Source organism: Chenopodium quinoa, unplaced genomic scaffold, assembly GCF_001683475.1.
Source record: "Chenopodium quinoa cultivar QQ74 unplaced genomic scaffold, ASM168347v1, whole genome shotgun sequence".
NCBI lineage: Eukaryota > Viridiplantae > Streptophyta > Magnoliopsida > Caryophyllales > Amaranthaceae > Chenopodium > Chenopodium quinoa.
Window position 1 is genome coordinate 2,083,411 of NW_018743021.1, and position 15,977 is coordinate 2,099,387.

General features: G+C 36.3%; 2 protein-coding genes across 2 annotated transcripts; one reads left to right on the top strand and one right to left on the bottom strand.

Moving 5' to 3' along the window:
• Positions 1-8,287: 8,287 nt before the first annotated feature.
• Positions 8,288-9,174, bottom strand: LOC110729998. The gene has a single exon (XM_021909782.1). The coding sequence runs from the start codon at positions 8,990-8,992 to the stop codon at positions 8,507-8,509; it is 486 nt and encodes a 161-aa protein (XP_021765474.1). The 5' UTR covers positions 8,993-9,174; the 3' UTR covers positions 8,288-8,506.
• A 3,246-nt stretch (positions 9,175-12,420) lies between these two features.
• LOC110730255 (ATP synthase subunit delta', mitochondrial-like) lies at positions 12,421-15,905 on the top strand. Its single transcript, XM_021910041.1, has 2 exons — positions 12,421-12,837; positions 15,163-15,905. Exons 1-2 carry the CDS (start codon positions 12,580-12,582, stop codon positions 15,505-15,507), a joined length of 603 nt encoding a protein of 200 aa, XP_021765733.1. The 5' UTR covers positions 12,421-12,579; the 3' UTR covers positions 15,508-15,905.
• Positions 15,906-15,977: the final 72 nt, after the last annotated feature.

Below are 15,977 nucleotides of genomic sequence, written 5' to 3' on the forward strand. Positions count from 1 at the left end.
CCAATTTTTGTGGGCCATGGTGTGACAGCAGAGATAATTTTATATTGTTATGTCAGTGTATGACATGGCACTTAAAACGGACGTTCTTTAGGTCGTTAGTAACGTCGTTGATAATATCTCTCATTCTCTCATCTCCATTTAACAATTTTTAACAGTGAATTGAGAAATTCATGTTCAACTAACAAATAAGTAATGGGTAACCACGTACTCGAGCAATTCGACCATCACTGTCTGTCTACGCAGTTATACCAACTACCAAGCCGCCCCACACATTTATTTAAATAAAACTGAAAATCTGAAAAAGATAGAATATGTTCAATGTCTTTTTCAGTTTATAAATCTCCTCGATTAACAAAGGAAGGATATTCCACGGCAAGATTGTAATTAGATCCTTAAATGTGAATAAAATGATAAAATTAGTTTGGCAGGTAAAGTAATTACATTAGGTTTGTTGATCTATTTCTGTGCATTTTGTAATGCTTTCATTCTTCATTTGCCATGTTTCGAATCTTTTATGTCCTTTGATTTTTAGTTGACAATTAAGCAAAGTAAATACAATTCCGAGGATAATTTGACCAAGTCATTTGATTTTAGTTGATATTATTGGGTAATTAATGTATTATTTGGATTGTTCAACTTCACTAATTGAGAATTTCTTCATGTCAATAATATCCATTCAAATCACATGTAAATAATCAATTTGAATTACTTCATTGTTTTACGAATTAATTCATACACCAATAATTATCAATGTCCAATAAATACACTTTCAATTTGGCTAGAGGTTGAGGATATAGATGTGTTGTTTGAAAGAGGTCGGTTTTCAATAAACGCTTCCCCAAAATCTGCACTCCATTGTCTGAAAGGTTGAAGGAGGATAAAGGAATTAAATTTGGTTAGAGGTTCAGGATACATCATGGGTCTCTGCGACTATGCCTCTAAGGAGACGTGAGATGTAGAATTTGTTATATATTGTATAAGCAACTACCCAACTAACTCAGGTTAGTGTTTGCTTTCCAACTTTACCCTTACTTTTATAGGATGATTTTACGAAATTGAACCTTGATAAACATTTATTTAAGAGATAAACTTGAATTTTCTCAAAAGATATTACAATACAAATGCTTTTGGAAAAATGGAATCTAAAAATCCAATCTTTGGCCGGTGATCTGACAATAAAAATCCAACCTTCTATTAATCTAAAAAAATACAACCTTTGCACCCCACCTTCTTTGACAGGTCCATTTGACCTTTAACTTGTTAAACTAGCTAAAAAGTTTTTTTTTTTTTTTTTTTTTTTTTTTTTAAATTTCCTTGTCACTCCTCTTCTTTTTCTCTCCTCTCTACACCACCACCACTTTTGCCACCACCTTAGCACCACGAAACCACCCAACACTACCACCACCTATCACCACCACCTTAGCACCATGAAACCACCCAACACCACCATCTAGCACCACGAAACCACCCAACACCACCACCTAGTACCACGACACCACCCACCACTACAACCCCAAAACCTAGAACCCACAACCCCAACACAAATTAAACCCAGACCCCAAAACCCATAACCCAAACTCAAACCCAGAATCCCGAAATCGAACCCACAACCCCAAAAACGGGTCAGGGGTATTAGAAAACCGGGGTCGGGTTTAGGGTGGGGAGGGGTGGAAACGGGTCAGGGGTTGTCGATTTGTGGTCGGCGGGCGGCGGGGAGGTTCGGGGAGGGGTTGGGCTGGTTTGGGAGGGTCGAATAGGGTGTTTGGTGTGGTGGTTAGGGTTTAGATCGTAGGGAGTTTTGGTGGATGGGGAGGTTGCGACAAGGGGTGGGGGGGTGGGGGGAGATCGCCGGAATCCGACGACCCCGATGGTGGGGCTGGTTGGGGTGGAAGGAAGTTGCCGGGGAGTAGGGGAGATGGCTGGGGTGGTGCGCGGGCTGGGGGAGGTGGCTGGTGGAGTTTTTTTTTTGTTTTTTAATGATTAATAAAATAATTGACCAATTAACGACTGACACGTGACACATAACTTACAAAAAACGGTCATCAACAGGTAATGGATCTGTTGGAGAAGGTGGGGGGCAAAGGTTGGATTTTTTTTGAGATTTTGGATGTTTATTGTCAGACCGGCCAAAGGTTGGATTTTATATTCCATTTTTCCAATGCTTTTAACACAAACCATGATTTTTTTTTTTATGATTTTTTCTTTTTTCACAACAAAAACTAAAATAAGCCAAGTGCAAATGAGTAAATGTAACAAGAAAATCAAAGTTTCTCTCAGAGATAAATTCGTAAATAAATCTACTCTCACAATTTAATTTTTTTGTTCTTTACATTTTTATAAATTATAAAAGTGAAATAGTAAAGTGACACAAAAATAAATACATAAAGTTTATCTCTTGAGCAATCCATTATCATGATTTCTCATTTTAGTACTCTCTCCGTCTCTTTATTAAGAGTCTGTATTTCTTTTTGGGAAATTCAAAATTGAGAGCCTATTTTTATTTTAAGGTTAAAAGGTTGGTATTATTAGAGAATATTTTTTCCCCTTTTGATGGTTGTCATCACTTTTTTGTACCAATGATTTACTTTTGAAAATATAAAAACTAATAATTACACCTTTACCATTTCTGCTCAAAACAATCCCAGCTTTTCAAAATATGAAAATAATCCCACCTTTTGACCCTTATCTGCAACAACCTAACCACCTTCTTTCTCTCTCCTAACCACTACAATTTCTCCCACAAACCTCCCTAACATCTGCAGTAGCAACCCGCACACCTCCCCCTTGCCACTCGCCACACTTCGCACCAAAATAACAACACCGAACAACCACCTTTCACCAATTTTTACAACTCAATTTCTGTCAATCCACTGCCCAAATCGCAACCAAATTTCGACCAATGCCGACCACAATAGCAGCCTCTCCCCTATCCCTGACCGGTTTGTGAAATTGATTGTGATGGGGGTTGTTCGTCATCGGGAACTGGGGAAAGGGTTAGCAGTGGAGACTTCGATCTGTTCCTCGACGTGAAAGGGGTTAGGGGTGGGGATTAATGTTTACCACCGGGGAAGGGAGTGGGTTTGGCAAGCTAAGGCAAGGTAAAGGCGGCTGGTCCTGGCTGGGGAAATGGGAGCTTCGGCAGGCCGGGGAGGAAATTGGGGAAGAAGAAAGTTTTTTTTTTAAAAAAAATTTCTTTATTTTAAATTTATTAAAAAAATACCAATTAGAAGGTGACCCGTGGCAAGTCACCTTCTAAAACAGGTTACTAATTTTACAAACTGATTTAGGGAATATTTTGAGAAAATAGGGGTTAAATTAAAGGTGAGATTGTTTTCCGATTTCGAAAAGGTGGAATTGTTTTGAGCAAATGACAAAGGTGGGATTATTAATTTTCATTTTTCCTTTACTTTTTACATTAATTTCCATCACTTTATCTCTTACTCTCTTCAATTATTCCCAACCATTATTTTTCTCTCTATCACTCTCTAACCCTGCATGCACTTATGTACTTCCACCAACTTTCTTAATTCCCGTGAAAAAACCCAAATAGGCTCATTAATGAATGGACGAAAGGAGTAATTTACAGATAAGAAAAATTAGAAAATAACACCACAATGCAAATTTCACAAAAAAATGGATTATAAAACCACAAAATTTAAAACTTCTATTATATCATATATATTATATAAAAAAAAAAAACAAACAAACAAAAAAAAAAAAAACAAAAAACTTGATTTCAATGTATTTTTGGATGGAATCCGTTAATGGGGCTCATTGTGGACAAGTGTCACTCAACAATTTGTTTAACAAAAGATAAATAAAAAAAAACCTTAAACCCTAACCCAACCCAGCCCCACCACCGGAACCACCTGCCCTTGCCGCCAACAGCCCAAATTCAATCGTCGAAACCCCGGCCCCTTACCCCACCAAAACTGCCGACTATACCACTTTCTCCCTTCCCCCTCTTTTAAAACCACCTTAGCCCTTACAACCACCTCACGCACCGCACCAACGATGAAGAAGACGCTAGATCGCAAATTAAATCCTATCCATCGGTTTTATGGGGGAAGTTTCGGGGGTATTCGGTGTTAGGGGAAGGGGTTTTGGTCATTTTCGATGTTAGAGGAGGGGGTTTTGGGCGGTGGAGAGAGGGGTTTGATTCTGGCGGTGGATTCCGATTTCTGGGCGAAGGTTGGGGTGGTTTTTGCAGTGGTTGAATGGGCTGGATGGTTTCGAGGAGGGGGAAGGGATGGAGTTGCACGGTTTTGACAGTGGTGGTGGGGCTGGTTTTGGGTGGGGCAAGCAGTGCCGACAGCTAGGGTTGGGTTAGGGTTTAAGGGGTTTTTTACTACCTTTGTTTTATATTATTTGTAAGGATTTGACATAAAGTAGAGAGGAAATAATATGAAATGGAGGTAGGATTTATTTTTTGTAAAACCAATACCTAATTGACATATGTCCACAGTGGGCAAAATCCAATTTAATTTTTATGGTGTTAATTTTTCCTTATAAATATGCTAGTATGTAATAGGTTTCCTTTCCACCCTTGAAGCTAAAGTGAAAATCAATCAAAAAAACAAAAAAAAAAAGTTTAAAAATGAATTTATTTGTTCAAAGTTGGAGTGATGGGAAGAAGTTGCCTAAAAGCTACATATTTCCACCTGAAAAAAGACCGGGAGAAAATGGAATTGCTCCCAAAAGCAACCAGAGTATTCCTCTCATCGACCTCACCAATGCATTTGCTGATGCTCATCATCCTGCTCGTGCTGATGTCATCCGCCAGATCATCAAGGCTTCTCAAGAACTTGGAGCCTTTCAGGTTTATTTCTTTGCTTATATCTATATACGTTTCCTTTAAAAAAAACATTTTGCTAACATGAATTGGGTGGCCTGGCAGATTAAAAATCATGGGGTGCCAAGCAAATTACTAAGTGAGGCAAGAAGTGTGATCAAGGAATTCTTCGAGCTTCCAGGGGAGCTATAAAGAGAAATATATCTCTTACGATAGGAAGGATATATTCAATTTGTATACAAGCAATTATAATTATTTTCAAGAAGACCTTCACTTTTGGAGGGATGTTATAACACAACGATGCTTACCTGTTGAGAAATGCGCCCCTTACTGGCCTGACAAACCTGCTAAATACAGGTAATTTTAATGATCAGATCATGAAACCACCACAATGATACATACTTTTATGTATCGTAGTTAATTTGATCGAATTTTAGGGAGATTGTTGGAGAATTTGCGACGAAAGTAAATCAAGTTGGAAAGGAACTACTAAAGCTGATTGCGGAGGGACTACGGCTTGAAGCTGATTACTTTGAAAAGGCAGGAGTTGGTGAAGTTGTTGACATGAATGTGAATCATTACCCTCCATGCCCGGACCCTAAGCTAACTTTAGCCGCGGCTAGGCACAAGGACCGTAGTCTCATAACCATTGTTGTGCAAGGGGATATTCCAGGCCTTCAATTTTTCAATGATGGAGAATGGATCCCAGCTGATCCTATTCCTGATGTTTTTGTTGTTAACATGGGCAATGTCATGCAGGTATATTACTTACCATAGACGTACATTTAAATTATTACCTCCGTTACATATTATTTGCAACGATTAGTAATTTAATACGTCTTACACTTATTTTTTGTTCTAATTAAGATTGTTAGCAACGGAAAGCTTAAACCCGGTGAACATCAGGTAGTCACAAATGAAAACGTAACACGACAAAGTGCAGCTATTTTCCTAAGTCCGGCGGATGATCATCTATTTGGACCAGCTAAAGGTCTTACTAACGATGACAACCCACCAATTTACAGGGATCTTCAGTATCACGAGCTACTTGCAGCTCACAATCGAGGACGTACATTAAAAATAAGCTCTGACGAAACCGTCAAGTCTTTCCTAATTGAAGCTTGATATAATTGAATACCATTATGTACTGTTCCTTTAAAAATTATATTTCAACCCGGCCACATTTATTTGCTACATTTCATTTCAAATTCCGTCATGTTATAAATCTTACTCTGTATAATAGAGTGTGTTTTACTTAAATAAGGTATAATTCATGGATTGATGTACCAATTTAAATTTAAGATTTACTACGTATTTAACTAGTGTGTGGCCCGAGTGATATCCCGGATTTGATAATTATGTTCGACTGTTTGCATAGCTACCGTGTGGTTTGGATGTTCCTTTTTTTTTTAACCTCATATGTATTTAATATCTAATATTGTGAAAATAATTAAATTATATATATAACCTCAATTTTGCTTAATAAATGAAAGGATTATATAAATATAATGTTATGTGCAATTTAAAACATTAATAAATTTGGTAGAGATGGTAAATGTATCACCGCGCCATTATTATTGCCACCGGTTAACCGGTGGCCATAATTATTATTACCACCGGTTAACCGGTGGCCATGAAGACTATTGCCACCGGTTTTGAACCGGTGGCCATGCGTTGCTTTATTGTCACCCCCCAAATGACCACCGGTTCAAAACCGGTGGCAATGGGGGGTTTTCAACCGGTGGCCATTACATATTTTCGCCTAGTGGTTCTTTAAGATTATTAAGACTTTGATTGTTAAGTTATCATTCATTTTATAGGGAGTGGTCAGACTTCGGGCGGTTTGTTCTCTTCGGCTTAATTTTCGTTCAGTTCAGCTCCAATTAGTTGAATTTCTAATTTCCTTCTCTCATAAACTATTTATTTCAGTTTAATTTAATAAATTAGAACAAACCCTTATACTATATTCACTAACTTTAAAAAAAAAACTATTCAATAATTCAATCATTACAAATTAAATGACTAGCGTAAAATTTCATTAAGAAACGTTTTATTATGGATCACTAATTAATTTAAAGCTGGTTTTCTCTATGAATATTTTTATGTTGTTTTTTTTAAAGTATTATACTTAATTCATCGGATAATAATGTTGTTTTTTAAGTTTTTCCTCATAATTATCATGAATAAAGGTTAAAGAGCTACTTTATTTAAATTTTAAACCATTTTTAATTATCTTCTTATGACAAAATAGGGTTCGGCTTTACCTTGATTAGGTCAAGGTATTTTTACGGTTAATATTAACATTTAATAAATCCACTGCGTTTTAATAAGTGTTACAATTTGATCAAACACGCATGTTGAGACATGACTTAGACCATTAACTTATCTAATCATATATTAATAAAATTTTAGGACCATTGATATTATGAAAGTATACGTTATAACGAATCCAATAATGTGTTATACAATAACATTTGTTGTTTTATATATTAGTAAATTAATCAAGTCAAACCATTATGTGAATAATAGTGAAAAAAGTCAAAGTGTAACACTTATTAAAACACGAAAGGAGTATATTAATAACCATGCACTTGCACATACGAAGTATAAGAAGCACTTCTTCCGTTCTTATAAGATTACAACAAGGATGAAATTATACGCATCCCAAAGCACATTTTATATGCCAAATATCTATAATTGTGTAACGGTAAAAATTATAAAAAGTTGATATTAGTGAAAGTATTTTATGAGACGAATCCAACAACATCCCACGTGATTTAATTTTATTTTGCTTAACGTATAAATCATATCATCAATATATATTATTAAAACTCATGGCAAGACATGATCTTTTGCCATGTGTCACCAATTTTGTCATTTGGCATATGATGTGTCGCCAAATCATACCATAGCATTAATTATTGAAAAACTCCATACACTTACTTCCACGTATCAATAATGTTAAGTTTAATTGATAAATTTTTCATATGCATGACAATTTCGCTTAATAATAAATTTTGTAAGAAATTAAACATTACTCCATTTTTATTTTGTGCATTAACTCATAATTTAAAATTGTACCACAGAGTTAAAAGATTTTTGTGCATTATGGAGCAGTAGATATTTTGACATCAAATTTATAAAGATTTGATTTATCATATTTTTATGATTTTAATGTAAAAAAATTATTCTTATAATCAAACCAGCTCATACAAGCAACAAACTACTAAAGCTATCCTATTTAATAAATAATTTTTTTTTAAAAAAAATCACCACTTAAACTCTCAATGACAAACCCAAGCCAAAATATATATAGTACGATTAAAGTAATAAATTTATAATGACCCGGGGCATCGCCCGGGCCAATAACTAGTTATATAGTCAAACAAGAGTGATGAATAATGCAAAAAGTCTATTATTACAGTATTAATAGAACAGAGAAAATATATAATTTTATGAATATTAATTAGCTAGCGTATTTATCCACTGCGTGCGTACATCAAACTATTCAATTAACTTAATAACTCGAGAGAGTGTACACGCATATGTACTAATAACCATTTTATTAGTTTAAAATACAGGTAACATTTTAATATTGGTTGATATTGGTTTAGTAAGACCACATCTATAAAATTTACAACGGTTGCACGAGATATTTTGCATTTACGTATAACGTACATGCAATAATCTGCAACAATAGTGTCGTAGATTTTATCAAACTTGGCTCTCAGGTTGGGTAAGCTGATGCACACTACTTCCCTCACCACCACCCTCTCGTAAGCCTAAACCACCTTTACCCGTCATATTTAACTCACTCTTGACGTGAACATCCTCGTGTACACGTACATCGTCCTCCACCGATACCAACACCTTCTTCGGCCCGCAACACCCGGGCACGATCATTTCCTGCACTTTCAAATGCTCATCCACATCTATATCCTTCCTCTCATGAACACTTTTCCTTCTATTCCTTTGCTTTTTGATGAAGCACCAAATGCTTACGAATAGGGCTCCTAGTAAGAAGAGACAACTGCATGAGATGATCACGACGAATATGATGACTGTTGGATGGTGGGGGTCCGGAGAGGGTGGTGGTGGGATGATTGGGGTGGGCGGCGGGGGTGGATTAGGGTGTGGATGAAAGGGTGGTGGCGGTGAGAAATGAGGGAAGTCGAAGTCATTTGTGGAGCCAAAAACCATTTTAGATGATTTTTTTGTTATTGGGAATTATATATATAGTAGCTTAGTTGATATATACAAAATGATTGATGAGATTGGATTGAATTTGGATAATGGATGAAAGATGGTAAGTTTGAATGAACTATTTATATAGTATACCTTCTATGTTCATAATTTATATTTGTGCATGCTTCTAAGCATTTGATAACTTAGCACTTTTACTAAGACATGAAAATTGCATTTGAAAACACTTCTATATAATTTTGAACCAAAGTCACTCCATTATTATTTGCACTCTAGTAATTAACTAAATACAAGTAATTCCATCGTATGAGTAATAATAAGCCACATAAGGTGGTTAAACTATTAAAATATCTCAAATATCCTCTACTTTCTCTGTCTCCTTTTATTTACTCCATCCCACAAATCTACTTTATTAAGAAATACTCCCTCTGTCCCACTTTACTTGCAACATTTTGATTGGACACGCTTGCCGATGCACATGTTTGACCGTTGATATCTTTTATTATATATTTAAATAAGTTATAAAAAGTTAATATTTGTGAGTAATAACCAATTAACTCTGGCCCAAAATGGATGGGGCAATTAATAAGAGACATTCATTTATGGAAATGGAGCGCAAACAAAAGAGACAGAGGGAGTACTATTTAAGAAACTTTGGGGACTAATGTAATTAATTATATTATTATTTTCAAGTTTCAACACTTTATCAGTTTCTGGTACTACTACTCTACCAGTACATAAGTACATTCATTATTAATTTCCGTTAACTTATCACATATTTACATCTCCATTTCAAATATTTTTGTCCGTTAACCAAACCAATCACCAAAAAAAAATGTTATTTTCACGTTCAGTCATATACCCATATACAATACACCCGTTACACATAATTATATCTCAAAATTTCATGAATTTCAAAAGAGAGTCAAAACTCATTCTTGATACTTTATAGACATCTTCATCGGTGTCTTATGGTTTCAAACCACCTTATATGATCCCAGGGATCACACCGCGCATTCAATTCATTTTTTGGAAAATTGTCAAAAATTGACTCGAAATCGTGTATAGCCTTCAATTTTGGACAATATTCAACTTTTTTTGACTCGAAAATAAAAATTGCCGAGATGCTTACCATGGACCCTAATACACCTCGGGAGTCCATTTGGGTGGGTAAAACCATCCAATATGCCTTTAAATAGTCAATTTACCAGTTTACAATTTGAACCGATTTCATAAAACCAAGCCTACCGCAGACATTTATGACAAGATTGACAACATATAATGGTCACATATGGTTCCAAACGGCATTATATGACCCCGAGATGTATACTCTATTATCTCAAAACTTTTCGACACCGGGTCCCAAAATCTTCAAAATTGCTCAAAAAACGTGGATAATAGCCTTTAATTTTGGAATTTTATGACATTTTTTGGTATGGAAATAAAAATTGTCGAGATGTTTACCATGAACCCTAATATCCTCCGGGAGTCCAATTGGGTGGGTGAAACCATCCAATTTGTCTTTAAGCATACAATTTACCTGTTTACAGCTTGCACCGATTTCATAAACCCAAGCCTACCACGGAAATTTATGATAACATATAATGATCATTTATGGTTCCAAACGACATTGTATGATCCCGGGATGTATCCCCTATTATTTTAAGATTTTTTGACACCGAGTTTCGAAACCACCAAAATTGCTCAAAAGTGTGGATAAATAGCCTTCAATTTTGAAATTTTTTGACTTTTTTTGGCCCGAAAATAAAATTTTTCAAGATGCTTACCATGGACCCTAATATACCCCGAGAGTCCATCGGGTGGGTAAAACCATTCAATATGCCTTTAAACAGTCAATTTACCCGTTTACAACTTGCACCAATTTCATAAAATCAAGCGTACCACAGACATTTATGACAACATATAATGGTCACATATGGTTCCAAACAGCATTATATGACCCCCAAGATATATCCCCTATTATCTCAAGTCTTTTTGACACCGGGTCTCGAAACCTCCAAAATTACTCAAAAAGCGTGGATTATAGCCTTCAATTTTGGAAATTTTTGACTTTTTTTGGCCTAGAAACAAAAATTGCCGAGATGTTCACCACGAACCCTAATATCCTCCGGAAGTCCAATTGGGTGGGTGGAACGATCCAATTTGCCTTTAAGCATCTAATTTAGTCGTTTACAACTTGCACCGATTTCATAAACTCAAGCCTACTGTGGACATTTATGACAATATATATTGATCATATATGATTCCAAACGGCATTATATGATCGCGGGATGTATCCCCTATTATTGTAAGACTTTTCGACACCGGGTTTCGAAACCACTAAAATTGCTCAAAAGCGTGGATAATAGCCTTCAATTTTGAATTTTTTTTTTTTACTTTTTTTGGTCCGGAAATAAAAACTGCCAAGATGTTTATCATGATCCCTAATACCCTCCAGAAGTCCAATTGGGTGGTTGGAACCATCCAATTTATCTTTAACCATCCAGTTTACCCGTTTTCGTACACGCCTCTTGTATTGGCTATAGGTTTTCATGGGGCCTTTACGTAGCCGAATAATGGTCTTATATGGTTCAAAACAATATTATATGACCCTACGATGCATCCCGTAGTGTTCCGTGAATTTTTGAAACTGAGTCCCGGCGACATCTCCTGAATTGCTTCGGTATCGTGTATTAGCCTTCATATTTGGCTTCTGTATGTCATTTTTTCACCCGGCGAGATTATGCATCCAAGTGCTTCCATGGGATCTTAAAGGGCCTTGGGAGTCATACATAGTGCCGGAACCATCTCATTCATTCCTAATCATCATGTCTTAAGGCAAAGTCGACATATCCTCAAATGCAAAAAAAATATCCAACTATGCCTTGTCCTTGGGTGCACATGTCTTGTACACATGCCACACACCCCCTTGCATCATCCAACATCCCAACATTTAGGCTTTGTGACTTGTCTTAATCCCGTACTTAGCATTTTTTAGCATATAAGATGAATCGCTAACCTCATTTTTCAAAATATAGGTATTTTTAGGGAATAGGATGTGGGAGGGACAAATAGAATTGGCATATGGCTGAATCTCAGTGGATCGTGGCAGCAAGGTAATATCTCGTGCCCCTTATAATATCTCGTCGCATGTTTAAGTCGGTTACAAAGAATTCAACTCGCCACTCGGTAAGAATTTGCTTAGTGTAGGGGGATTCCTTACCTCCCCATCTACTCTCAAGTTTGATCTACGGAAGTAGGCTGGATAAACCTATAAAAAGTGTCGATTCATTAGGATCTTTCATCTTCCCTTAAAAAAAAATTGTCCTCAAATGTTTTCTTTTCAACCCCTAGTTACAATTTATAATTGGGCCTAGTGTAAAACATTAACATTAAAAGAAAATAAAAACCTAATTTTGATTGCCCACTCTCAAATTTGTTGAACACAAAAAGCCCACTTTCTAATACACCACTCTTTCTCATCTCACCTCCCCCTAGAAGAGAGAGAAAATTACATCACTCAGAAAACACAAATTTCTGAGATAGTCGCCATTTCCAAATTTCAACCTTCTTCAGAAAAAAAAATGTACCGTCAAGCCACCGCCCGCCTCCTCCGATCCGCCAAATCAAAGGCTTTTTCAACGTCAGCGGAAGTTCCGGCGGAAACACCAGCAGGTGTGGCAACATTTCTGGAAAAATGGAAGAAAAATGTTCCAAACATAGATCCTCCCAATACCTCTTCTTCTTACATGAAGCTTCGTCCTCCTACTCCTTCTACTATCCCTTCTAAGCTCACTATTAATCTCGCTCTTCCTTACTCCACCTCGCTTTCTACTAAAGAGGTTCGCTTTTTTTGGTTTTCTCTGTTTTTTGGATTTGATTGTTGTTTAGTTTGATGGCGTTTTGATGAAATTGGGATTATTGAGATCTGGGTTTTTTTGGATTTGATGGTAATTTTTGTGGGGTATTTTTTTTGGGTGGATTTGGTTTTTTTTTTATATGGTCAATGTAATTAGGGTTTGTATTGATTTGTTTGCTAATAGTTGGTAGATGTAAGTTGCATTTGTATTTTTGATGAATTAATATGGCATGGATTGTGAACTGTGAAAGGAGATAGTTGACATTCAATTTGATTGGATTCTTCTAATTAGTATATGGGTAACTGGCTTTATATTATTAAGGCTAATTGTATAATTTTCCTTTATTTTTGCGTACATTGAGTAGTTTAAATGAATTTCCATAACCTTTAGCTCACTTATTGCTGCAAGAACTTTTTCCCTGTGCCTATCTGTTATTGGTCAGCTTTCCTGCCTTCTCTTTAATGGTAATTTATTGGGAATTCTTGATTGTTTGGAGGAAATAGGTTCGTTCAAGAGGGTTGGTGTGTGGTGATCTTGTAGCAGTAATTTTCCTGGTAGAAGGACATAGAGTGTGATATAGACTCTTGAGGAGGGTCGCAAATGAGAGATGGTTGCATCTATGCAGTGTGTGAGTTCGTGCTAATGTACACTATAGATGAACTGATGATATTTAGATCAGATTGAGACCTAAATGCTTATGAAAGGTAAGTCGTGATGGGGAGATAGAAAAAGATGCTTTGTGGAATTTGGTTAGTTTTGTACAAATGTGCATATTTATGAGATGGTAAATGAATCTGTCCCAATTATGTTTGAGATTAATCATGTATATATTTTAGCTTAATTTTTTCTTTCATGTCTTAGTGGCCAAAATGTTTGTCTTTCGTGTGTCCTCGCTTATTTTGTGTGAACAATGTGCTTCTGAAGGCCTTACTTTGCTGGTCATGATTGTGCTCTTAGCCTTTCACCAGTGAGAAGCACCAAATTAGGAAAACATTGTTGGTTTATAATCCCTTGTTCTAGAGACTTTAGGCTCTATTGGGTCTCTTAGCTTTTTTCTGTAGCATTTTCTGCCAGTAAAGGGTATATTTTTTCATTGAGCACCATTATAAGCTGCATATGCTTGTTTTATGAGGTTTATGTCATAAATTCTGCCACTTCTCATTATTTGTAGGACTTTTCTTGATTCCTTGTATGTGTATGTGGTCTCTGGCATGCACATGTGTATGTTCTCTGGTGTTTAAACCATCATCTTTTATACAAAGTTGTGTGTAGTAACTTTGATATTTGATCTAGAGGGTTGTAATGTCTCTTTGAAGTCTCTATTTTTTGTTTGATTGAATGCAAATATGATGGAAATTATAGTGTTGGTTTGATTTTGGATTTTAGGGTATTACAAAGTATATACTTTGGATTGCGCCTATTTCATGATACTACCTATAAAAAGATCCATACAAAATCGGTCTCTGTGTGTGTGCGCGTGCGCGTGCGCGTGTGCGTGCGTGCGTGCGTGTGTGTGCGCGCGTGCGTGTGCATGAACTAAATGAAAATGGCCCATTAAAGTGTCTGTGCTTCTACCTAATTATGATGAAGTAATTGACGGTTGCATATTGGATGAAGGCTCAATTGGAAACAACCTTAGTGTTATAACAGGATTGTGGCTGTAGGCTCCTTAACCCTACCCAGGGTGGAATCTTCTTTTTAAGAAATTGGACGTAATGTTGATAGCGGTGAATTTTCCTTTTGAATGGACATCACATATCATAGAAGCACCCTTGTGAAATTCTTTATAGTTAGTGATTACTTACTGAGATACAGATGATGTGAATCATACCGTAGTATAATTTTTGAGTTCCAACAGAGTTCAAAAGTGCAAAAATTATGGGTAGCTGATTAAGTCTCTTAGATCTTTCAAACCTTCATGTTAGAAATTATCAAATTTTGTGTTTGGTTTCATTAGCCTTATACATATATAGACTACATCTGAAATCTGCTGGACATTATCCCATTTTTCCTTCTTGGTAGTTTATGCCCTGACATTATCACTTAATTAATTTATGTTGAGGCTCCAGTGTGACTGTGTGGGAGTGTGTTTTGCACTTTTGACATGTATTTTTCTCCTTTGGGGTTGAGGTGGGAAAATTGATCTGTCTTTTCCCTTTATTGGAGAAGTTTCTCCTAAAAATTGCAAAAGTAGGAAGACAAGTAACACAAATCATGCTGCTCAACACTTCTATTTATTACCCCCCCTTCTTCCTGCAATTGAATTAGTTTCCGCACTCTTTCATTTTGTATTTCGTCTTCTTTCAGGTTGATATGATCATAGTACCTGCAACCACTGGTCAAATGGGTGTGCTTCCTGGTCATGTTGCAACAATCGCTGAGTTGAAGCCCGGGGTCATGTCAGTTCATGAAGGCAATGATGTGTCAAAATACTTTATAAGCAGTGGGTTTGCATTCATCCATGCAAATTCATATGCTGATATTATTGCTGTTGAGGCTGTACCTGTTGAACAAATTGACCTTGCTGCTGTTCAGAAGGGCCTTGCAGAATTCACTCAAAAGCTCAATTCTGCATCCACTGATTTGGAAAAAGCTGAAGCCCAAGTTGGAGTGGATGTCCACAGTGCTCTTAATGCTGCCCTCACCGGCTGATATTTAAGCTGAATGTGATTTTTCTTCCATTTTGATTAACTCTTATAAAGGCATGTTGAATGTTTAGGATCATTATACTGTGCAGCTCTCTATGGATATCGCTGTGTTGGCCTGGAAAGCTTAATAAATTTTATGTGAAACAAGAGCCCCCCTGCCTTTCTTGTTGCAAACTCACAGATACGCTGTTTTTGATGCTCCGACTATTTTTTTTTGTTTGTATGGCCAATCTTAGGTCAATAGAAAAGCTGCATCATTTGACATGTATCCTAAATTGTTGAGTTATTAGTTTTGAATGCTAAAGTATCTTTCTATTGTAACAAATAACATCAGTACATCACCAAGCTGTCCTGTCAAACGCCAAGAATGTTTTTGTTCAATTCAATTTTTTGTTCCAAGAATTTTTCCTTTTTTGTTAAACTTATACAGTAATTACCTTATCTTTCTTCTTCATCAACTTCAAAAGACACTTT

Excerpts from the sequence above, each read along its gene's own strand:
- LOC110729998 (XM_021909782.1), bottom strand. The coding sequence starts at position 8,992 with ATGGTTTTTGGCTCCACAAATGACTTCGACTTCCCTCATTTCTCACCG.
- LOC110730255 (XM_021910041.1), top strand. The coding sequence starts at position 12,580 with ATGTACCGTCAAGCCACCGCCCGCCTCCTCCGATCCGCCAAATCAAAG. Across the intron at positions 12,838-15,162 it reads CCTCGCTTTCTACTAAAGAG|GTTGATATGATCATAGTACC; the intron begins GTTCGCTTTTTT and ends GTCTTCTTTCAG.